This window comes from Lethenteron reissneri, chromosome 16, assembly GCF_015708825.2.
Source record: "Lethenteron reissneri isolate LAM-NWPU_2019-01 chromosome 16, ASM1570882v1, whole genome shotgun sequence".
Classification (NCBI taxonomy): domain Eukaryota; kingdom Metazoa; phylum Chordata; class Hyperoartia; order Petromyzontiformes; family Petromyzontidae; genus Lethenteron; species Lethenteron reissneri.
In genome coordinates, this window is record NC_083794.1 from 15,859,840 (window position 1) to 15,884,211 (window position 24,372).

The window sequence follows — 24,372 nt, forward strand, 5'->3', positions numbered from 1 at the left end:
GTTTTTCGCTGAACGCGGCACTTTTCAGGAACGCATCTACTGCGTTAAACGAGGACTTACTCGACTGCGAATTCCTCAGCGCAATTCGTGAGAGCGCGGGCTACCAGGAGATCCAGGGGAGCGGGATTATTTTATTATTATTGTTATTGTATCGAGGAGTTGATGGTTGCGCTGGGGACCTCTCGTGGTTGCGAGAGGGAGGAAAGAGAAGCTTGGGGCGTTGGGCCACGAGGGCGACACGCAGGCAAGTGGCGCCAGCCTCACCCTGGGACGGGAATAAAAGGCGCGCGGTTGTGGTGGAATCCCCCCCCCCCCACCCCTGAGAGACGTCATCATGCGCCAGTGTGTACAATGTCGGTACTATGGGTGGGGAGCGGTGGTGCGGTGGTTAGCACGCTGTGCTTCCAACTCGGCAAACCGAGGTCCATTCCGCTCACGGCCATCACCGGTGACGATTATCTGAACCGGTCCTGGGCCTCCCGTAGGTCAACTCAGCCTCGAATGACGACCTCGTGCAGTGTGTGCCACTCACCCCCTCCTGTGCTGTATCGGCCCAGATAAGTGCTCGCATAGTAGCACTTGCCCCGTAAGCCTGTGTAGCCTATACGGGGAGTCTTTGTCTTTTTCACGTCACTGTGCAGACGCGCGCGCTCCGGCCAGTCACGCACGTCCGACGCGTTACGTCACTACGCCACAAAAAAACACGTCACTCCCATTTCCCCCTCCCCCCTTTCCCCCCTCCCCCCTTTCCACCCTACCCCCCTTTCCCCCCTCCCCGCCTTTCCCCCCTCCCCCCCTTTCCCCCCTTCCCCCCTCCCCCTCACGTCCGCTCTCCCCTCCCCTCCACCACGCTTCATCCAACACCCGGCACCCGGCACAAAGCGACAGACAGAGCGAGAGAGAGAGAGAAGAGAGCAGGCAGACGAAAGAGACCCGGGGAGAGAGCAGGGGAGAGATCTAAACGTAGAGAGAGAAGCGAGGAGACACGCAGGGAGAAACAGGGAGGGAGACGAGCAGAGAGAGAGAGAGACACGCGGGGAGAGACGCGCAGAGAGAGACACGCGGGGAGACGAGCAGAGAGAGAGAGACACGCGTTTGAGAGACGAGCAGAGAGAGACACGCGGGGAGAGACGCGCAGAGAGAGACACGCGGGGAGAGACGAGCAGAGAGAGAGATACGCGGGGAGAGACGCGCAGAGAGAGAGAGAGAGAGACCCGCGGAGTGACCGAGAGAGGCGGGGAGCGAGGGAGAGACGGTGGAAGAGACGGAGAGACGGGGCCGGGGAGTCGGGAGAGTCGGAGGAGTCGCGCCGCGGAGCGAGGCTCTGCGGAGTCCGAGGAGCAGGGTGAGTGACGAGGAGGAGGAGAGACGTGTTGATGGTGATGATGGTAATGATGGTGATGGTGATGAGTTTGTGTTGATGATGAATGGCGGTGATTGAGGACCCCTGTGCACGTGGCGCAGTGGTCGTGGATGAGGTTCCGAGCTGGGAGTGAGACACGGAGACACTGGCACGCTACGCGGATACAGAGACACGGGGACGCGAGGAGAGACACGGAGACACTGGCACGCTACGCGGATACAGAGACACGGGGACGCGAGGAGAAACACGGAGACACTGGCACGCGACGCGGATACAGAGACACGGGGACGCGAGGAGAAACACGGAGACACTGGCACGCTACGCGGATACAGAGACACGGGGAGACGAGGGGAGACACGGAGAACCAGGGACACGCGGACACTAAGATAGAGAGACACAGCGACACATAGACACGGAGAGACGGACAGAGACACACTGGGACGTAGACGCATGGGGACACGGGCATAGAAAGACACAGCGAGACACTGAGACACAGAGACACACTGAGACACAGTGACACAGTGAGACACAGATACACACTGAGACACAGAGACACACTGAGACACAGAGACACAGTGAGACACAGAGACACAGAGAGACACACAGAGACAGTGAGACACAGTGAGACACACAGAGACACACTGAGACACAGAGACACACAGAGACACACAGAGACACACTGAGACACAGAGACACACTGAGACACAGAGACACACAGAGACACAGTGACACAGTGACACAGTGACACTGAGACACTGATACACACAGAGACCCAGTGACAGAGTGAGACACACTGAGACACAGAGACACACTGAGACACAGACGCACTGAGACACAGAGACACACTGAGACACAGACACAGTGAGACACAGTGAGACACAGTGAGACACACTGAGACACACTGAGACACTGTGAGACACAATGAGACACAGAGACACACTGAGAGACAGAGACACACTGAGACACACAAAGACACTGAGACACACAAAGACACAGAGACACACAGAGACACAGAGAGACACGGCAACGGGGCCATGGGGAGACAAAGGCACGAGACACGTATCTGGCTGGACGGGCTCGGCGTGCCGCCACCGGCTGATGCAGCCGGGTGAGTCACGCGGTGCCCGGCAGTGGTTCTGGCTCGAGGCGTCAGTCCGAGCCGCGGCACGGCACGATGCGGCATTCAGCCACGCGCTGTGATTTGGAAGACCGCGGTGGAGATGAACGCATACACAAAGGCACGCGTACATGCACAGTTACACACGTGTACATGTATAGTGCACATACACAGGACACAAATAATACATGTAAACTTACATACAAAGGCAAAGATACCCCGTATAGCCTAAACAGACTGTTGGGGCATGTGCTGTTCGCGAGCACCTGTTTCGGTCGGGACGGTGTGGCCAGCACCGCTAGCGATCGCCAGCGCTGATGCTTACACATTGAACCAACACCACACTGGTATTCGTTTAAGGCTGAGTTGATCTAGAGGAGGCGCATAACCGTCGCCCGTGGTTGAGACTTGAGTCGAGGTTGATGGGTTCGTGGCGCAATGCGCTCACCACTGCGCCATGGATTCTCATTACCCACACACACAAAGACGAAGATCCCCCGTGTAGCCTTGAACAGACTGTTGGGGCAAGTGCTGTTAGCGAGCCCCTATGATAGGCGGCACGGCACACGCTGGAGTGGGTATTCAAGGCTACGCCCAGCCGTCTTTGTCTCCCCGACGTGCGGTGTGTAAATGTCAGTTTGAGGTTGAGCCGACCTAGGGGAAGCCCAGGACAGCTTCAACTATTCGTCAGTGTTGTTGGTCGCGAGCGGGAATTGCTCTCGGTTCACCGGGTTCATAGCGCAGTGCTGCAGCGCGAACCACTGCGCCACGGCTTGAACCCATTGCCACCAGCATCGCCCTTGTGCTCCAGCTCGGTGCTTGCGATGCAACAGCGCGGCTCTGCGATCGCCTCCAAATAAAAAGGACAACGGTTCGATCCCGGAGCCATCTGCCCGCAACCCCCACCCATGCTCCCCCCCCCCCCCCCCCCCCCCCCGCTGAGACAGAGAGCAGTTTAATTTGCATGAGTGGTGTAAAGTTTCCTAGAGTCTGGCACCGGAGAGCGTCAGGGCTCAGTGGCTGGCTTTGTGGGATGATTGCGGACACACTCCCATTGGCCATGTTCATGTGGAATTTCCAGCATTGGCTCAGGTATCACCTCCCTCTGGATGTACGAGCCCCTCTCGGTGAGCCTGAGTCTGGCACCGTGAGCCTCGGCAATTCAGCCCGGCGGATTTATACAACGTCGTCTCCAGACGCGGCACTCAGCCGCTCGGCATGTTTCTTATGTCGGGAAAGGCACACGGTCATAGGTCTCTATGCAAAACTTCGGGTTTCTGTGCGAGTCTGCGCCTCTGTGTGACTCTAAGGGTCTGGGTCTCTGCGCGAGTCTATGCATCAGGATACAATGTTGTGTATTTTGTAGAGCAAACAAGGGAAGTGTTCATTCTGCATGGAGTTGAGCAGGGGCATGGGGTCTGTGGGTCTCTGTGTGAGACTGTGGGTCTCTGTGTGAGTCTATGGGTCTCTGTGTGAGACTGTGGGTCTCTGTGTGAGTCTATGGGTCTCTGTGTGAGTTTGTGGGTCTCTGTGTGAGTCTATGGGTCTCTTTATGAGTCTGGACCTCTGTGAGTAGAGTCTGCTTCAGGTTCCGATCAGACGCGGACCACGTGCACAACAAAACAAACAAAGGTCCCCGTACAGCCCTAACAGACCGTTGGAGCAAATGCACCAACACACACCCACGTGGGTGGCCACCCCTATTCTCTCCCTCCCTGAGCTCTCATCGCTTTCTCTCTCTCTCTCTCCCCCCCCCCCTCTCTCTCCCCATCTGTCATACCCTCCCCCCACGCTTCCAACTCGCTCCTCCACCCAATCCCATCTCCACCTCCCCCCCCATCATCGCTTTGCCATGCCTTCCCCGCGTGACACCCCGCTCTGCCATCACGGAGTTCCGCGCTGTCGCCAGCAGTGCGATATCGTCTCACGTGACTCCCGTCGCTCATTGGTGATGGGGACATCGCGATCACCAACTCGCGGGGCTCACAGCTCCGACCTTTGCCTCTGACCCTTGCCCCTAGCCCCTGACCCTAACCATTGACCCTAGCCCCGACCCCTAGCCCCTGACCCTAGCCCCTGACCCTAGCCCCTGACCCTTGACCATAGCCCTTGACCCTAGTCCCTAACCCTAGCCCCTAACCCTAGCCCCTGACCATTGACCCTAGCCCTTGACCCTAGCCCGTGACCCTAGCCTCTAGCCTCTGACCCTTGACCCTAGCCCCCTAACCCTAGCCCCTAGCCTCTGACCCTTGACCCTAGCCCCTAACCCTAGCCCCTGTATCGAGCGAGTCGTCACCATAACCCGAGCTCGCCATTGCCCTCACGCGAGCCCTGACCGTGCCCCTAACTAGAATGCTGGTCCGAGCCCCCTGACCTCTCCAAAATAATTACCACGAACCAGAGAGTAGAGCCCGAACCCAAATCTAACCCTGACCCTAACGCCACCGTGAGACCTAACTCAGTCTTAACACTGACCCGAGCTCTTTCCCTAACTCGAGTGTTAAATGCCAACCCAACCCCTAGCCATAAGCCAATCCCTTAAACCGAATGCTAGCCCTAACATTAGCCCCAACACTATCCCTACCACAACACTCGTTCGAACCACAAACCTAGCCTGAACCTTAGCCCTATACCGCACCCCCGATTACCACGGTTGGTACGTATGGTGCGAAAGAGGTTCAACATAAATACAGCCAGATCTAGACCAAACTTTATTCCACAAACTTCTACCCTTGCCCTAACCGACCCTACCCGTAGTCACAACCTAGACATAACCCCAGACCCTCAGCATCACTCTACCCCGAACCTTGACTCGGACCGTTCAATATGCGTCAGGCTGAGCGGTGGCGCGTGGCAGCAGCCAGGACGTCCCAAGGAGAGATGGAACCACGCGAATTGGATTCGCTCCCTCTGTTTACCACCTCGCGTCGTGTCGAGTCCACGCAGCGAGGCCTGGGGGGAGGTCCCCGTTGAGCAACGGGGATGGCATCTGAGTGGTGTCGCAAGCCCGCGCTCCCATAGCGCACGCTCCTCCATCGCGGGATATCGCCACCATCGCTGTCGTCATCGCTGTCAACGCATCCGTAAACAAGCCCTGCCCCCGCTGCCCTTATCTACCCCCGCTGCCCTTATCTGGCCGTGCTGCCCTCATAGGTCGGATGTCAGGCGAGGGTCGTGAGGATGCGGACGAAGCCGAGCCACCTTTACCTCTACCTGCCCGCGGTGTCGTGTCTACTCGTGGTACGTGTCACCACCACCACCACAACCACCACCACAACCACCACAACAACAACAACCTCGAGTTCAGCATTGGTGTGGTGCTGCAGGGCTCACTGCGCTGTTTCCGACAAAGGCCAGACCGTCCCCTCGTGCAGGGTGTCTCTTCCTCCAGGGCAGTGGTCCCATCAGATGAAGCATGCACACTCTCGGAATCTTACTGTTCAGCCGCCACGTGTGCGCTCCATTCACCCGCAGTAAGGCATCAGTGAGTGATGTCGACAGGAGCGGTAACTACGTTAGTAGCGAGAGAAGAGTGACACGGGGGCGATTGACCGCCGGTGAGCGAGTGAGTGGGGTGAGCCGTGGCCTCCGGGCTTGGTGGCTGATTAATGAGATCCCCTGCACCCCCCCCCCCCTAAGGTGATGGGGCTGCCCCCGGCACTGCCCCTCCCTGCCCCTTGTGCCAAGCACGAGTACCGGGACCCCCATGGGACCTGCGCCCCCTGCCCACGCTGCCCCCCCGGGCAGGAGCTTGACCAGGTGAGTGGCAGTACAGAAAGTGGGTTTCGCTAACCCACCTGTGTGACCCTCTGAGCGCTGTCACCTTGCGTAACAATAACGAAGTTGTAACGATGTTTCATTGTTAATCGGTGCCGTTCGTTCAACTTGCGGCCGATCAGAACCCCGCGGTAGAATCCGTGACGCGGCGCAGACGGGTGCTCGGGATGGCAGCCGCAGCTGGCGCTAGCAAAATGTCCCAAGCTCTGTGGTCCTGTATTGGGACGTTTGTTCAACTCCACCAGTGAGTGTCTTTGTGTGCGTGGCTGGGGGGTCATTCTGGCTCTGGGGTTTTTTTGCCACTCGAAGTGGAAGTCGCGTCACTTTCGCAAACGTGGATCCGTCCCCGTCTCTCGAGTTCTCACCTGGTCTACAACAAAATCAACTTGGCATCTGAACTCGCTCTCACGTCATCCAACTCTATTACTTACCCGCTCACCCACCATCTCACTCGCCCCATTGATTCACCCACTCACTCGTTCTCCCACACACTCATTCACTCACTCACTGTTGACAATAAGACCCCATCCTGGTCCCTTGCATCTTCACCCAATTCATCAAAACAAACGTGAACCTTGGACAATGCTTATTTTAAAATAATATAAGGAATTGGCCAAACATCCAAATGTAGCAGGACCCTCTTGCCAAAAGAGTCTTGGGACTCGGTGATGCTCTTCTGGGTTAACGAGCACGTGACATCGTCAGTGGTACGGCACACGCATGGCCAATAGAACGCATTCCACATGCGGCACTTTCCAGATAGATCGCGACGTCGCAGGAACCTCAAAGATGGCAACAGTTTGGGGGGGGGTGGTTGGGGATGGGACTTGATCCAGCAGCAGATACATCATAGCTGCTGTTGCTGATGATGGGGATGAGCCAGACCAAGCCAGCCATTGCGTGGCATGGGCAGGCGTCATGTGGATCCTCCTGCGGATGTCACATACCCGGTGGTACCACTGCTGGATCGTTACAGACATCACCATAAAATGATCATTCACAATCGTGCCCCCATTAGACCGGTTCTCTGTGGTGTTTCGCAGGGATCAGTGCTAGGTGCTTAACCTTTTAGCTTCTACATGGCACCATTGGGTATTCTGCTCCAACACCTTGCCTTATCCTACCATTGCTTTGCAGATGATACTCAAATTAATATCCAGTTAGACCGGACTATGCAACGGCTTCTGCGCTATCTGCATCACTAACAGTAGTGAATTCATACTTGCGCTAACACCTTTTGCGACTCAATTCCGACAAGACTGAAGCCATATTCATCGACTCCCCTTTGCATCTTTCTAAAGTTTGTTGGCCTCGTTTGTTGATTGATGGTCACTTTGTCAGTCCCAAAGAAAACCTTGGAGTTCAGTTTGACCAGTCAATGTCCATTGAGGCACATCTATCTAAGGTGCTTAAAATGTCCTTTTTACACCTGAGAAATATCGCCAGAATCCATCGCTTCCTGTCACCTGCTGACTTGGAGAGACTGGTCCATGCTTTTGTGTTGTCCCGACTCGACTACTGCAACCTCTCACTGGTTGGGGATTCCGAGCAAAGTCGTGGGCAGACTCCAGCTTGTTCAGAATGCAGCTGCGAGAGTGCTTACACCACGTACACCGTGAACGTGAGCACATTACGCCGGTACTCTTATCTCTTCATTGGCTGCCAGTCAAATTTCGAGTGAATTTTAGGATACTGCTATGAACCTATAAGGCTTTAAAAGGGCTCACCCCGCATTACTTGCAGGAGCTAACACATTTATAGCTTCCATCAAGGTGCTTAAGATATTCTGATCTCCAACTGCTCAGCACTCCCAGGTCGAGGTTGCGCTCTTTTCGTGATCGGGCTTTTGTAGCGTGGCACCCACAAGCTGTGGAACGCCTCGTCACTTGAATTCGGGCAATCACAGTCGGTAGATCGATTGAAGTCTGCTTTGAAACCCCATCGCTTTCAAGTGGCCTTCCCTCTCTCGCTTGGTCGGTTGCTCCTGGTTCTGTGTTTGCTTCCTGCTCTTCATGCATTGCGCATGGGGATCCTAGGATGGAATGCCGCATTAATAATTTGAATTATTATTTATCCGTGGTGAAGTATGCTCAATCAGCCTCCACGACCCACACGGGGTGGCAGGGGGGGAGGACCTCATCCAGCAGCGGAGTGACAATATAGACGCGTGCGCATTTACTCGTGGGGAAACCTCTCGCAGAGTCTCAAGACTCGAAGGCCGAATGAACCCTGTGAGCCCATCCTTATTGATGGCTTCCACACTCACGGACGTGCTGCTCCCTGCCCCTTGCCCCCGCCACGGCTGCCCCTCGTTGCCCGTGTAGGAGTGCGGCGCGGGACGTGGAGGACTGGGCCTCGGTTGCCGGCCATGCCCCCAGGGCACTTTCTCAGCGGCGGGCACGGCACCGTGCGTGCCCCACGCGGCCTGCGCGGGACGTCTCTCGCGGAGCGAGCGCAAGCGCGGGTCCATGACGGCCGACAGCGAGTGCGGCCCGTGCCTACCCGGGTACGCGCGCGTGTGTGTGTGTTTGTGCGTGCACCTAGCCTGGCACCAGGCACTGGTTGTTACGCTACTGACTGTGGTGCACATCTTACCTGGCCGGGGATGCACGTGTGCGTGTCTGCGTGTCTGCGCCACCAACACGAGTGACGATTATATGAATCGTTTCTGAGCCTCCACTAGGTCGACTCAGCCTCAAATGAGTACCTGGCGCTTTGTGTAAACATCGCCCCTGGGGAGACAAAGGCGTACAGACGTGGTGCTCGCCACTCGCCCGCTCATGTGCCGTGTCGGCCTTCATAGGCGCTCGCTTACAGCACTTGCCTCAATAGCCTGTTAAGGCTCCACGGGAGGTCTTAGTCTTGGTTGGGTGCCGTGTGCGTTCGAGCTGAAGTCGCTGTGCCCGTGCACGTCTCGTGGTGAGGAGCTGGGCTCATCCACGTGGAATGAGCGTCATCAGTGACGCCTCCACACAGCCCAGACGTGTCACGTGTGCACGATTATCACGGTGTCTGGGTCGGGGTGAGGGTAGGGTCGGGGTGAGGGTAGGGTCAGGGCGAGAACGTGGCCACGTGAGGAGGGAAATGGCCCCTTTTGAGTCCCACGTGTAAGCAATGTTACTCGCCACGGGAACAGAACCACGGGGTTCTGTTCTGGTGCGCGTTTCGCAAATACGGATGAGGAGGCATCATCACGACAGCGATGAGTCACCACAATTGTCTGGCTCATCGACCACCGCGATGTAAAGTCACAGTTGTTGCTCCACATCAGCCGTGCGAAGCAGAATTATTTTCTATTAAAGCGTCGAGTGGCGAGCACGTGGCACGGAGCGTGAGGCTGGCGCCCAGTTCATGGGGCCTGAGAGTTCAGCTGATGACCCCCCCCCCCAATTCACGTGGTGCAGGTTCTTCAGTCCTGGGGAGGCAGGAGACGCGAGCCCCCCAGTGCCGTGCTCGCCCTGCAGCGCCGCCCCCGCCGGAACGGCCGCGTGTGACGGTCAGTCCCGTGACCCCTGAACCCCCCCCCCCTCCGCACCACCCCGCACCCCAGCAAAGATCCCCCGTGTAGCCCACACGAGGCTGTCGGGGCAAGTGTTGTTGGCGAGCACCGATGAAAATTGGCACGGCGCACGAATGGGTGGTGTGGCCAGTACTGTACCACACCCGGCCGCCTTTGTCTCCCCAGTGCCGATGTTTACATACTGCACCAGCTACTTGAGGCTGAGTCGACTTCGCGGTGGCTCAGGACCGGTTCTAATATCACTTACGTGCATCTCAAGTTAGCCCTGGCCGGGAATGGAACTTGTGTGGCCGGGCTCGTAGTGCAGTGCGCTAACTGTGGCGCCACCGCTCCCCACAATTCTATCTCACGCACGGACGCGTGTGTTGGTGCGGGGAGGGGAGCGCAGCTGTGAATGTGGAGGGGGGAGGGAGGGGCAGGGGGAAAGGGCGATGCCCTCTGCTGCCCTGGGGGATTTAAGGTTTAGTGGGGAGAGGGGAGTGGGCAGGGGGTGGAGGTGGGGGGAGGGGAGGAGATGGGGTGGGAGGAGGTTGGGGAGAGGAGGAGGTGGGGGGAGGGGAGGAGGTGGAGGGTATGGGAGGAGGTGGTGGGGAGGAGGTGGGGAGAGGGGAGGAGGTGGGGGGGAGGTATGGGACCGCACGGGAAGTGGGGGTGGGAACTGTCGAGTACAGGGAGTGTGAGTCTGTTGGTGCGTCGTATAGCCTGTGTGAATGGTGAGTAGGTGGTGAGTGTGTGGGGCTGTGGTTGAGTGGTGAGTGTGGTCAGATGTGTATTGTACTGCATACACTGTTTGAATGGTCAGTGTGGTGTGTACGTGGTATGAGTGGGTGAGTGAGTTTGACTGCTGAGTGTGAATACATGCCTATACGGTGTGAGCGGTAGTGTGGTGAGTGTGTGTGGTGAGTGTACAGGTGAGTGTGGTGAGTGTGGGGATGTGTGTCTGGAGCTGATATCGCTGCCCGTGGTTTGTGGCTGAACGTGTCACGTGTTGGCAGCCAGAAGCCGTTCGTCCCACACACACACACACAAGTGCCTATTGGCTACTACTGAGTTTGAATTCTTGGGTTCAATCCCAGATTCCACCCAACCCGGCTGTGCCAACACAGCCCGACTGTGTGGACCAAGTCGCCGTGGAACGTGCAAGCTAAGCAGGTTCAAGCCTGTATGGTCGCTCGTCTGCTTCGACCACAGTGCATAACAGGTGCTATAGGCTGCTGCGGGGCTACGGCTGTGGTCAGCAAAGGGCAGTGCGCTACTTCTGTGCCCTTGACCAGCATGGTGAAGTATGGTCGAACAGAGTCGTCAGAGAAGTCACAGACCCTGAGCCGGCCCCACTCAGAGCCTGGGTTCGAATCCAGGTCTCATCCACTGCCCGTGGGTAAGCCGCCTTGTCAGGCAGAGTGAGCTGATGGTCTCAGTCCTGCGAGGAGTGGCTACCATGGAGGGGCACGGACATGCGTAGAGAGAGACCCGTGGGCTCGCATGGAGACGGCACGCACGTTCCATACAGATCCTCCTCAGACTTGCATAGACACGCGCAGTGACCCACAGACACGTGTAGGGACACATAGACACGCGCAGTGACCCACAGACACGTGTAGTGACCCATAGACACGTGTAGGGACACACAGACACGCGCAGTGACCCACAGACACGTGTAGGGACACATCGACACGCGCAGTGACCCACAGACACGCGCAGTGACCCACAGACACGTGTAGGGACACATCGACACGCGCAGTGACCCACAGACACGCGCAGTGACCCACAGACACGTGTAGGGACACATCGACACGCGCAGTGACCCACAGACACGCGCAGTGACCCACAGACACGTGTAGGGACACATCGACACGCGCAGTGACCCACAGACACGCGCAGTGACCCACAGACACGTGTAGGGACACATCGACACGCGCAGTGACCACAGACACGCGCACAATGACCCACAGACACGCGCAGTGACCCACAGACACGTGTAGGGACACATCGACACGCGCAGTGACCCACAGACACGCGCAGTGACCCATAGACACGTGTAGTGACCCACAGACACGTGTAGTGACCCACGGACACGTGTAGTGACCCACAGACACGTGCAGTGACCCACGGACACGTGTAGACCCACATAGACACGTGTAGGGACACATCGACACGTGTAGGGACACATCGACACGTGTAGTGACCCACAGACACGTGTAGTGACCCACAGACACGTGCAGTGACCCACGGACACATGTAGGGACACATCGACACGTGTATGGACACATCGACACGTGTCTACCGAGCTGTGGTGGAGCCGGGTTCTCGAGCATTGCGTCTCGATGGTCTCAGCCCTGACAATAAACCCCCCACCGTGCAGTTTCGTTCTGCACTTACATTTCCACGAAAACTCATCTCCGAGGCCTCAAAATATCGCCTTGATTCGTGTCACACAACGACCATTAAAGTGTCGTGAAACGTGGGGGAGGGGGGGGAGCTGCTCCCGTGCTGTGCGGAACGCGGGCGACTTAAAGGAAAAATCCCAGAGGCAGTTCTAGGATATCCGCTTACACGGCCCTTTTCAAACACGTGTTGCGGTGTTGCGTTGCCCTGTCACATGTGACACGGAGTGATACAATTGTGGACGGAGATTAAATATCTTTAAACAATCATAATGATGATCATCATAATCATCATTCCGAGTGAGTCGTCACCTCGCGGAGTTGAGGACACTGGGGGATGCGTCTGTCATGCGAGCTGTGGCCGCTCTGCGTGCGTGTTTACATGTCCACACGTGTGCGTGTATTGTCCACAAGGCCTCGGTGGAAAGTTGATGTGGTCATCCAAGGTCTCACAAAATCAAGCCAAAAATAAGATAATATATCTCTCTCTGTCTCAGCTGGAGACTCCCGTGAATCACGTGGCTTCTGCGTGGCCACCGCCACTCTAAACCCCTCCCCTCTCCCCCCGCCCCGCCCCCTGTGAAAACAGACGCTGCTCCTTCTTGCAGCAGCAGCGCCGAGACCCTGACGCAGCCTCTTCCCTCGCCCCTCGTCTCTCCTGACCCTTGGCTCCAGTTTCCCCGCTCCTTCCTCATCCCTTCCCCTCTCGCCTCACATTCTTGTCCTCCTCTCTTCCCTCTCCCGAGTTTGATTCCCCCTCATGGTCAAGATCGGTGGCGAATCTCTGATCAGGTCCAGGGCCTCCTCCGAGGTCGAGACAGCCTTCAATGAGCACCTCGTGCGATGGTCAAACATCGGCTGGCAAGAAGACAAAAAACGCGACCGGGAATGGTGCTGTCCACACCACTGCCTCGTGCGCTGTCCCAACCTTCCTAGGTGCTCGCGAACAGCACTTGCCCCAAACGCCTGTTGAAGGCTATGCGGGGGATCTTTGTCTTTGTTGTGTTCCGCGTGTGTTTGTTTACTCCGTGCGTGTGTCTGTGTGTGTCTGTGTGTTTACGGGCCACACGGACGCCCTGTGCCCACCCCTCCCCTCTGAGCTGGTTCCATCTGCACGGCGCTCGCCTCGTCGTTTCCACATGACCGCTCCCCCCGCAGGTCCCTTCTCAATCAACCCCTCTCTGCCCCAAACTCGCTCAGTCCGGCCCGACTTTGTCAACTCCCTCCTCCTCGTCCTCCTGCTCCTCAGATTCAAGTTGACGCGAGCGCGGTAGTTACCGGGTCCAAGGCCACGCAGGGCCCAAGCCTGGACAAGGGGCCCCGGCTTCGTGACACAAACATATGGGCGAAGCAAATATATCAGCTCGAATTCGAATCTGAACAAACATCACAACGTCCGCTTCCCTTGTCCCTCACCTCGCTACATCGCCATTTCTCTTGCCCGGATCTCCCCCGTCGCGCTACGTATCGATCCCCCGTCTCTACATCTCTTGCCATCTCACGGAGAGTTCATTCCACCGAATGGGGAGGGGACCACAAACAGTATCTCTGGGCCAAGCAACTCCACCCGCTCCCTCCCACCTCCCTGCCCCGACTGGTGACCACGTTCATTGTGAGGGGGGCTCTACCAAGTTGGGGAAAGGGGGAGGGCGGCCGTGCCGGCTGTGAACGAGACGAGCCACGACCTTCAACGTTTTGCTGCGTTCCGCAAAAACACACACACAGTGTCATCACATCGTGCCCACGACACACAGTGTGTGTGCCTGTGCGGTCGCGATTGAGGATGAGTCGAGATCCATTGTGGGGGAGGTGGATGAAGGGACGCGGCAGGGTGCCGGGGCAAGTGCTGTGAGCGAGCACCTATTGAGGTCGGAGAGTGCGCAAATGAACCCGCACCCCTCGCGCGGTGCGGGGAGATCCTCATCCAGCAGTGGATTGGGATTGACAAATAGCCGCACACGCTGATTATAATGATGACCGAAGAATCATGATGATGATAGACTAATTGATAATGCTAATGATGATGGATCATGATAGTGGTTTTGGGCTCCTCGGATGTATGTATGTTGAACTTCTTTTGCACAGTACGTAGCCAATCGAAGGTGCGGGGATAATGTTGATGATGAGTTCCTAAAACGACGATGACGACGATGATGAGGGCTCGCTAAGTCACGTGAGCAGGCAGCGTCAAGCCGCCCGCTCCGAGTCCGCGCGCCGCTCAATAATTCACAACCCCCCCTCCCTGCCCGCCCTCCCCGTCGCGCCAGGCGAATGCGTCACGAGCAGAGCACAACCACCTCGAGAACGCCCCCTCATCACACAGCCATCATCGTCGTCGTGGTCGCTTCATCATCTCATCGTCACCTCGTCATCACGCCGCCGTCACATCACCTTCATAATTACACCATCACCACCATCGTGACTTCATCGTCACATCATCATCATCAGTTAGTCAGGCTTCATGATGTTTAATACGTCGTGGTCGTCATCATCATCAAGACCACCGCAATTATAATCATCCATCGCCCATCCACTGCTGCATGAAGGCCACCTGCCCCTCCCCGCTCCACCTCCTCCCCTCCCCACCACCAAGGTCCTGCGATGTCTCATTCCACATCCTGGACACAATACACGGCACCTCCAAATGCCGCAAGCGTAGGAAATGGAATGTGACAATGATTCACTCGTCAATCAAAAGAAGCATCACGTCACGTACACATGTAAGCCCGGTCTCTCCGCATGAGCTAAATAAAAGTCTTTCCTACGCAACCCATCAGCCCCACGGCCTTCTGGGAGTGCGCACTTTCAGCTACGTTGATTCAGCACAAGCAAAAGTGTGGACCGGCCTCGACACCCAGTGTCCCATCAGCAGAGTCAGGCAACGCTTAAAGCAGTGCCGGTGAGCCGCCGAGCGTGCGAGAACTCCGCGTGCCCAACCCAGTGCAGGGTGCGGTGCAATGTGCCGGCTGCTGGGAGCTGCGTCATCACTTAATGCCATCGACGTGCCCGCGACAGCCTGAATGGGGGTTGCTGCTGCTGCTGTCAGCGCGAACGTCCGCGGGTTGGTCATCGTCATCATTATTAGGAGTACGAGTATTGTTGTCGCCACTGTTGTTGTTTTTGTGGCCACTGTTGTTGTTTTTGTTGCTATTATTTCCTCGTCGGCTCCGGCTGCCGTGCGAGCGCTCAGCACGACGGCCGTGGCGCGCCCCACGGGGAGCGCCGCCGCTTGACACGCACGGGAGATGAGGGGCGGGCTGGGGGTAATTACTACCCTGAGAGCCACGTGGCGTGAGCCGGAGTTAATTGTGGTCCACAGAGAGAAAGGGCTTCACCCACACACAATGGGGACTGTGACACGCACAGGTGCTGGGGGAAGTACAGCTCGTGACAGGGTGTCCCGTGGGCCAAAGGGATCAGGAAGGCCAAGAGGTGTTGATGGAAAACAACAGTTGCCATTTCACATCGAGTTCGTTGACCCGGACGACTGCGTTAGGAGGAGTAGTGGAGTGGTGCATCGCTGAGATGCTGAACTGCTGAGATCCTGAGACCGAATCTGGGTTCTGAGTTCGAATCTGGGTTCCAGCCCCTGCCTGCCATTCAACGGGGTTCTCACGTGCGAGTTTATGGTATTTTTATGGTCTGTTGCACTGCCCTCATCTGACTGCCTTGCCTTGCCCTGCCCTTCCCTGCCCTTCCCTGCCACGCAGGAGGGACCACGACATCACCAACAATAATCACTGCCCCGTCGACAGAGGCGGTCGCACGGACGGGGACTCGCGGGGGGAAGCTGCCAGGGCTACAGGACGACCCCGTGGAAGCACCAGGCAGGGCCAGTGGGGAACGGCAACAGCAGACCCATGGCGATGATCGTCATCATCATGATCATCATCATCAGCAGCAAGAGGAAGACGACACGAGCGGCGGGTCAGCCAGCACAGCGGGCACCGAATCCCCGGCCCCACGGGCCCCGGGCCCCGGCGTCCGCACGGCCACGGCGACCCCGCCGGCCTTCCCGACCCCCGAGACATCGGAGAGCGCCGCGGTGGTGGAGGGGAGCCCGCGACCCCTGCCCGACTTCGGCTTCTTCGTGCTGGTGCCGGTGTTTGGGCTCACGGGGCTGCTCGGGGTCCTCGTCTGCCACACGCTCAAGGCGCGCCGGGCCCGCGGCGCCACGGAGAGCGTCGGCGGCGGCGGAGGAGGAGGGGGCGGAGGGGGCTCGGGGCTCGCGGGCGCCGACTGCAAGGAAGGTGAGAGGCCCCCGCGTGGGGGACAGTGCAGTGTGGGCCGCCACCACGGAGGAACTAGCCGAGCCTCTGGAGAGACTCGTCCTCGGCACGGGAATGTGCAATGTAATGCAGTGAAGATGAGTGGGTGGGGGCGGGGAGTCTGTGTTGTGTGGGAAGGGCAGCGATGGGGACCGGCGGGAGAGGGGGGAGGATGGAGGATGGTGGGGGTGGGTGGGTGGGGGGGCCCCGTTCTGTGGACAGCTGTGGGAGGGCAGTGGGGGACTCGGGGGGTTCTTTGAGCAAAAGTTCAAAGGAACTAAACGCTGAGCGGCTGGCAACAAGCAGCACTCTCGGAGGTGGAGTAAATATGTGTTCACACGTTCATTGAAGTGTAGTAGGTGAGTGCGTGAGTGCATCCGGCGCACTCCGTGATGACGAACTGTCGAATGGTTAAATTGGCACCACTGCAACGCAGCAGCAGAAGCAGCAACACCACTTAATTACTGATCAACATCTATTCGGAATACAGGAACGATCAATAGTTATCAATTTTGCGGGGTCTCAAGAAGTGGGGGGGGGGGGGGGGGAGGTGGCGGACGATAGACCCCCCCCGCAGCCCCCCCCCTACCCCCCACCGCCTTTAATGAATTCCGCCGCTGCGCGTCGCGAGGGGACACGGTTCCGCTCCGGGTGTTTGAGACGACCCGACCCTGACCCCGCAGCTTGCTTCCTGCCCACACAGCATCGCGTGGCATCCACAGCCTCCGCACGTGGGCGGCCCTCGCGCGTCCGCTTCGTGTGCAGTCACAGAAAGAGGGACGCTGCTGATCGGCCGACGTAGGAACAACAACAGTAGCAGCAGCCATAGAGATTCCTCTGGGTTCGATTCCCGGCGAGGGTGAACACGCGTGGACCGGTCATGCTGCGCCTCCTCTACGTCGAATCCACCTTAAACGAGTGCCTGGTGCGCTGAGTATCCAACTTGAGCACGAGGGAGACAAAGGGGGTCGGGCGTGGCCCTGGCCACCCCGCCCCCTCGTGCGACTGACTTTGTGGTCATCACAGGTGCTGCTCGCTGCTAGCAGCACTTGCCCCAACAGTCTGTGAAGGCTACTCGGGGGAACTGCTGGTGGGATGTCAGCGGATTTATCAACGTTCATTGTTGGGTCAAAGACCCCGAATGGGATGAAGCCACTGGGGGTCCCTCTCCACCAAGGCGACCTTCCCAGTGGTTCTGCTCGCATCGCTCATCACTCGTGTGTCGCGCGACCCCTCGCGGTCACAACGTGTAACACACCTTGGGGTGGTTCACGCCCCGCACGTAAAATACGGTACTAATTTTGATCTGACCTCGGGGAGGCCCAAGACATGTCCAGATGCTACAAAGACTGTAGCGGTAAGTGCTGTTGGCCAGCACCTATGATGTAGGCTGCCACAGATCATGAGGAGCTGGTGGCCATCACCTCTCCTGGGTTGCACCTTGATCATGTTTGTTCTGCGACTGCTATTGATGGTGAGATTGATGCTGCTGATGGTGTTGCTGCTGCTGCTGATAATAATCATATGATGATGCCACTGTTGCTGCCGATACTGACGATCAGTACGGTAAAGAGCTTGGAGGCAGGGGGTGCCTCGGCCCTCCCTGGTGGCCAAAGCTACGAGTTGGGCCCCCCTTGATAACCACCATAAGATTTGTTTACAACAACAGTGTAAGAGAACAACAACAACAGTGTAAGAAAACAACAATAACACTTATGTAACGATGTTATTAGGCAAGAGGAGCCGTGATACATCATAGCCGAGGCGCGACCGTGCGAGACGAATCAAATATTGGGGCCCCACCCACCCGGTCATTGCACCCCCTGAGCTGATAACGTCGTTACTACGTCATGGTTGATGTCGTTACTACGCCACGGCTGATGATGCTGGCACTGATGGTGCTGATGTCGTTACTACGCCACGGCTGATGATGCTGACACTGATGGTGCTGATGATGCTTTCCCAGGTGCGAGCTTGCTGCTGCCGACTGCCCAGTACTACGCCGGTAACGAAGACACGATTGGCCAGCTGGTGAAATACTTTCTGCACAAGAACGGTGAGAGACGGAGGTCGAACGCAGCGACGTGGTGTGTGCATTTGTTTGACACATCCCATCAGCTCACGCTGCCTCCTGGAAGTGCACTTTTGTCTCGGCAGCATCGGTTTAATACGAGCAAACTCCCCGCACCGGCGTTGATGTTCGGTGTCTCATAAGCAGGCCCGACTCTGCTGATGCGACACCGCGTGGCGAGAGTCTAGCTGGCATTGGCCAAACCTGGCATTGGCCAGTGGTGAACTTCAGCTGCTAACGACGCATTGCACCTTCGCAACATTGCGACCGTCAACTGCAAAACAAATTTGGCAGGACCCTCTTGATAAATAGTCTTGAGACTCGGCGAGGCTTTCCTGGGTGAACAATCGCAATAATAAAGAACACGTTAAGTCACGTGCCAGTACAGTAGGGGCTGGCACGGATTAATATTAACAATTTGTATTGCATTGTTATTATTGTACGGTATTGTTATAATTGTTATTATTTAGATTATTATTGTTGTTATTGTTTAGGAAACGTGGAGGCTCTGCAAGCCTTGGCCATGGAATGTGGGCGACTGGAGACTACGGACAGCATGGCGAGCGGGTAGGGACCTACAGCTGTCAATCATCTCACATTCACCTGTCAATCATCTCACATTCACCTGTCAATCATCTCACCCACGTGTCTCTCTCGTCTCACCCACGTGTCTCTCTCGTCTCACCCGTGCGTGTTGCACCCCACTAAATTGATTGCGTGCACACACACACACTAATCGTCGAAGCCGTGACTTTGTCCTGGCAAACCCACCTCTCTGTGCGCCGCTTGTTAAGCGATAAACGTCTCCGCGCCCTGATTGATCGACACAGCCACCACATCGTTAACCCATTGTTAGAACCACCACCTGCTTGTTTGATTGGCTAATAACATCGTTCCCCCGTATCCCCCCCCCCAACCACGCAGCTTCTGCTCACCGTCCGAGACTCCGCAGCACTGCCAGCTGTCCCCCCTGCACTCCCCCCCTCCGCATCACCACCACCACCAGCAGCAGCAGCACCAGCAGCAGCAGGCGCCCCCCCCGGGCTGGCTGCACGCGCACACGGTGCACGCCTCGCACTCGCGCTGCGCCTGCACGCGCTGCCGCCACACGCTCTGGACACAGCTGCCCTGGACCCCCTGCCCCCCAATCGGCGCGAGGACGACACCCAGCCGCCAGGGGCGCCCTGCGGACGCCGCGGGTCAGGCCATCGGCAGGTGGGGACGGGGACGGGGGACGGTGGGTGGGGGGGTTCGGGGGGACAGGGGGTGGGGGGGTTCGGGGGGACTGGGGGGGGGAAGGTGGGTGGGGGGGTCGCGGCAGAGAAAGAGTTAACGGGAATGGGGGGACGGAGACGGGTGGGAGAGGGAGGTGAGGGGCAGGAGGGGGGCGGGGGGGCAGGAGGGGGGAGGGGGGCAGTAGGGGGAGGGGGGGCTCCGTGTGTGGGGACTTGTTCAGGTATCATTTGCCAGGAGCCGAATCGAACGCAGGTGGTGGGGTTTTTAGTGTAGTGTATGCGATGACGTGTAATACTAGGGGCCGTGTGTTTGAATATACAGAGAGTGTGTGTGTCATTGTATGGGGTAGTATGTCTGCTGCTGCGTTATCAGAGCATGTGTGTGTGTGGCTAAACAATGTGATTGAGGCCGCTTCAAGTGTCTGTGCGGTCCTGTATAATTGTGTGCGAGTGGGGAGCGGCAGTGTAGTGGTCAGCGCACTGCTCTACGGCCAACGACAGTGACGGATATCTGAACCGGTTCTCAGCCTCCCCTAGGTCGGCTTGGCCTCAAATGAGTATCTGGTGCGATGTGTAATCAACATCAGCTGTGCCGGCCTCGATAGCGGCTTGCTAACAGCACTCGCCCCAACAGCGCGTTCACTTTGACTGGTGAATCTTTGTCTGCGTAGCGTGTGTGTGTGTTGTAGTGTGTGTTGCAGTGTGACTGCGTGTTTGTACGTAGACAGTGTGCATGCCACGCGTTCACCACTCCACGCTGCCCCCGCTCCCGCCGCAGGTTCCGCGTGAGCCAAATCCCCGAGCAGAGGGAGTGGGGGAGCGCGGCCGAGGAGAAGAATCTCCTGGAGATGAGCGACAGCGACGGGGACGACTCGGCGAGCGGCCACATGGCTCTCGACAATCCCGGGGGGCCCGGGGCCCCCCAATCCCACCACCCGCTCCCCCGGGCGCAGACCGACACTAAGCTTTGTTTGTTAGCGTGAGTTGTGGGGGGCTAGAGCCCCCCCCCTCCCCCAACCAACCACAGTTCACGAAACTCAGCTAACTATAACAACAGCCAATTCCTAACCGCATGAAGTATTATCGTGGTGCAGGAGGGAATCGCTGCTGCTACTGCGTCTGTCGCTACACCAGCCTCCCCCCCCCCACTGCCCCAGTATAAGAGTGGGCGAGCGTGTGCGTTAGACCTCTTGTTCATCCGCATCGGCTTTAATAACAGAGGGCACATTTCAGACTCGGGGACGAGTGGTTGGCGGTGCCCCCGCGGTTGAGCCGGCTCCTGCGGTGCGCCGAGTCGATGGCCCACCGCCCGGAGGCCGCCCGTGGGTGGGACGGCGCGGGGCCATGGCGGCACGCCGCACGACCACCGCGCACCGCGTGGCCGTGCGGAAGCTCTTCACAACGGTTCCTATTCCTCCGCCGCGAAGGGCACAACAGCAGCGAGCGTGAGTCTGTGCGCGAGCGAGCGAGCGTGAGTCTGTGCGCGAGCGAGCGAGCGTGAGTCTGTGCGCGAGCGAGCGAGCGTGAGTCTGTGCGCGAGCGAGCGAGCGTGAGTCTGTGCGCGAGCGAGCGAGCGTGAGTCTGTGCGCGAGCGAGCGAGCGTGAGTCTGTGCGCGAGCGAGCGAGCGTGAGTCTGTGCGCGAGCGAGCGAGCGTGAGTCTGTGCGCGAGCGAGCGAGCGTGAGTCTGTGCGCGAGCGAGCGAGCGAGTGGGAGCGTGCTCGGTGATTAGCACACTGCGCAATGAACCCCGGCGGCCCGAGTTCAATTCCCACTCGCGGCCAATAATGGTGGCAGATATTTTTTAACCTCCTCCGAGGTCGACTCAGCTTTCACTGAGTAGCCTGGTGCAGTGTGTAAACCTTAGTACTGGGGAGACAAAGACGGCCGGGTGTGGTGCTGGCCACCCACTCGACCTCGTGTGCAGTGTCGGACTTGATAGGTGCTGGCTAACAGCGTTTGCCCCCAACGGTCTGTTAAAGGCTATACGGGGGATCTTGATCTTTGCGTGAGTGTGCGTGTGTGTGTGCGCGTGTGCGAGTGAGCGTGGGCTGCAGGACAGACAGGGTTTCACGGGGACATTTTTCCCGAAAAGCCACCGCGTGAACATTCGGAGCACACGTCTCCAGCTCTGAGCAATTCGCATTTCAGTTTGGGTCTCCGTGCGATGGTCACTGGCGCCACTGTCGTCAGTGAGAGGGGGCACCGCCGCCGAGTTTGTGGATCAGAGGCAGCCGAACGGGCCTCGGAAGCGGTTCCGTGATATCACCTTCCACGGGCCGCTCTCCGACCGTCACACAGCTCACAGCTAGAGGTCCAAATGAACATTTCTGTCTTCGCGATGGCGCTCGGCACAGTGAAGCTACCCATTGCGTTAAGTTGCGGTTGTGGTCGGCCGCGTCAGACAGCTGAAGTGAAAATATTAATTTGGTGGGGAACTCACTCCAGAAAGTTGGGGTTGATCTTCTCTTGAGTTGTCTTTGTGCAGCTGACCACCACACGCAGAGAGGGGCAGCCGATGCAGATGGACTCTCCACAAATCGTGGAGCCATCCCGAGGGCACGATCCTCCTCCGCCCCCCACTTAAGCTGACTGGTTTACACGCACGCAGGGCTTAATCTCATGGAATACAGCCAGGGCCCCCCAACTCCCGGATCCCACCCCGCCAACCCCCCCCCCCCGCCCCCCCTCGACAATTAATATCTTCTGAACTTCAGCCCTGGGCAGCTCCGACTGAGATTAATCTCTCTGCATGTGAATCTAGTGTAGGTAAGACAGCCTTATGCGTAGTATTTATAAACTAGCATTATTCCTCCTACTACAATGTTTATTTAATAGTTTTATTATCACTATGGTTGCGTGTTGATATTATATTTATTGCCGTCTTGGCCGCTCGTGACGTTCCTGGTTGGTTGGAGCCACTTCCCCGCCCCGGGTTCTGGCGTGAGCATGGCCAGTGGGCGACTCAATCCACCCCCTCTGACGGTACACGACTCACGTCCACACGACCCGCGTGCACACGGGGTGGGGGGGGGGGGGCGACGAAACTCAGGAACCGTGGCCAATTGAGGACCATTCACAGGCGGGCCCTTTGTTAATCCACTGCTGGATGGCCATCCTTCACCGCATTGGACAGCAGCGGTGCGTGTTTTGGGTTAAGGTTGGAGAAGCGGAGCGCAAAACTGCGTCAGATCTCACCCGTTCGCCACTCGCCAATGTTGGCCGCAGTCCGGAGTCGAACCCGTGCTGCAGCTGGATGCGAAGTGCAGTGTGCTAACCGCCGCGCCACTGCTCTCGGCGTATATAATTTGGTTATTGAATATACGAGCGGATTTGTGCTGCGGAGATCAATGCAGACGCGTTGGGGGGGGGGAGATCATTCGAGCGCCCTGGGCGCAACGGGTCGAGCGAGACTCCAAAGCAAAGCGGTGCCACTTCAGCAGCGCCACTTCAGCAGCGCCATCACCGTCAGCCGTGATTCATCCACTGCTAGACGAGTGCCTCGCCAAGCAAGTCGCTCGTAGCTCGAGGAACTGCCGCAATCGACGGCACAGATGCAAACGTTTCCCGAGTTGTATCCGCACCCGGCACCAGAAGGTGGGCCATGACGCTCAATCAACGCCGAGCCGTGCTGTGGTGGCGCTTTGGATGGCAAGGGTTGGTGGATCACACGGAGATGTGTGAAGCTCCCATACTACGCTGGGCTGCGGGATTGTTGACCACAAGGTGGCAGCCACACCACGTGGGTTCATGAACCCATCTGTGCGGAGTGTTTTGGCTGTCGCATAGTCGCTACGTGCGTGGGCGGGCAGTCTCCGTGTTCTCCCCGTTTCATCTCCCACACTGAGAATGTAACTCTCGCCAATAACGGAATTGGCCAAACATCCCGACAAAGCACGACCCTCTTGAAAACAACAGAGTCACGGGACTCTCGTGGGTAAATAAAGGGCATTATAGTTCAGTAGATATAACACAAACATGGGCACAATACCGATCCGCAAAGCGACGAAAATTGGTGGGTGGCTGGTGTGAAGGGGAGTCGAGGCGGGGCGGGGGGCTCACTAACTCCTGCCCCCCACCCCCACTCTCCTCTCCATCATCTCCCGGCTCCCTGCCCCCCTCCCGTAATTTGATTTCCCCGTCGGCTTCAGTGCCTGCTTGACCTTTCATCTCGGCGGTGCAGCGGAATGTCGAGACATCCATCTCGGCATAAGAGGAGGTCACGCGCGCGCTCCTGGGCACACAGGGACGACGCGGGGACTCGTCTCTCCCGATAGCTGATCAACGGAAATGTCAACCGTGTGTCCGGACAGGATGCAGAGAATATTGCGAATGTAAGAGCAGCAGTATGATGAAGAGGTGGGGGAGCGGTGTGATATTGTTATCTAGGTGATGAGGGCCATGCCCCCCCCCCCCCCTCCCTTCATCCCTTACACCCCCCACCCCCCATTGCTCCATTCGTACTGCACTTAGATGAATGGAGTCGTTACAAAATACCGGGGGGCTGCCCCCCCCCCCCCGCCTCCTTCGCTAGAATTTAATTGCCTCAATCTCCATCTGTTTATTTATGCGCATGGGGTTCTGTGTATGCATGTGCCCATGCTTAAATCTGTGTGTGTCTGTCTTGTGTGAGTCTGTC

General features: G+C 57.8%; 1 protein-coding gene across 1 annotated transcript; it reads left to right on the top strand.

Moving 5' to 3' along the window:
* Nucleotides 1-852: 852 nt before the first annotated feature.
* LOC133343090 (tumor necrosis factor receptor superfamily member 19L-like) lies at nt 853-22,423 on the top strand. Its single transcript, XM_061552593.1, has 10 exons — nt 853-1,345; nt 5,634-5,720; nt 6,120-6,239; nt 8,582-8,763; nt 9,662-9,753; nt 15,872-16,411; nt 18,396-18,485; nt 18,995-19,067; nt 19,425-19,715; nt 20,514-22,423. Exons 2-10 carry the CDS (start codon nt 5,661-5,663, stop codon nt 20,716-20,718), a joined length of 1,653 nt encoding a protein of 550 aa, XP_061408577.1. The 5' UTR covers nt 853-1,345; nt 5,634-5,660; the 3' UTR covers nt 20,719-22,423.
* Nucleotides 22,424-24,372: the final 1,949 nt, after the last annotated feature.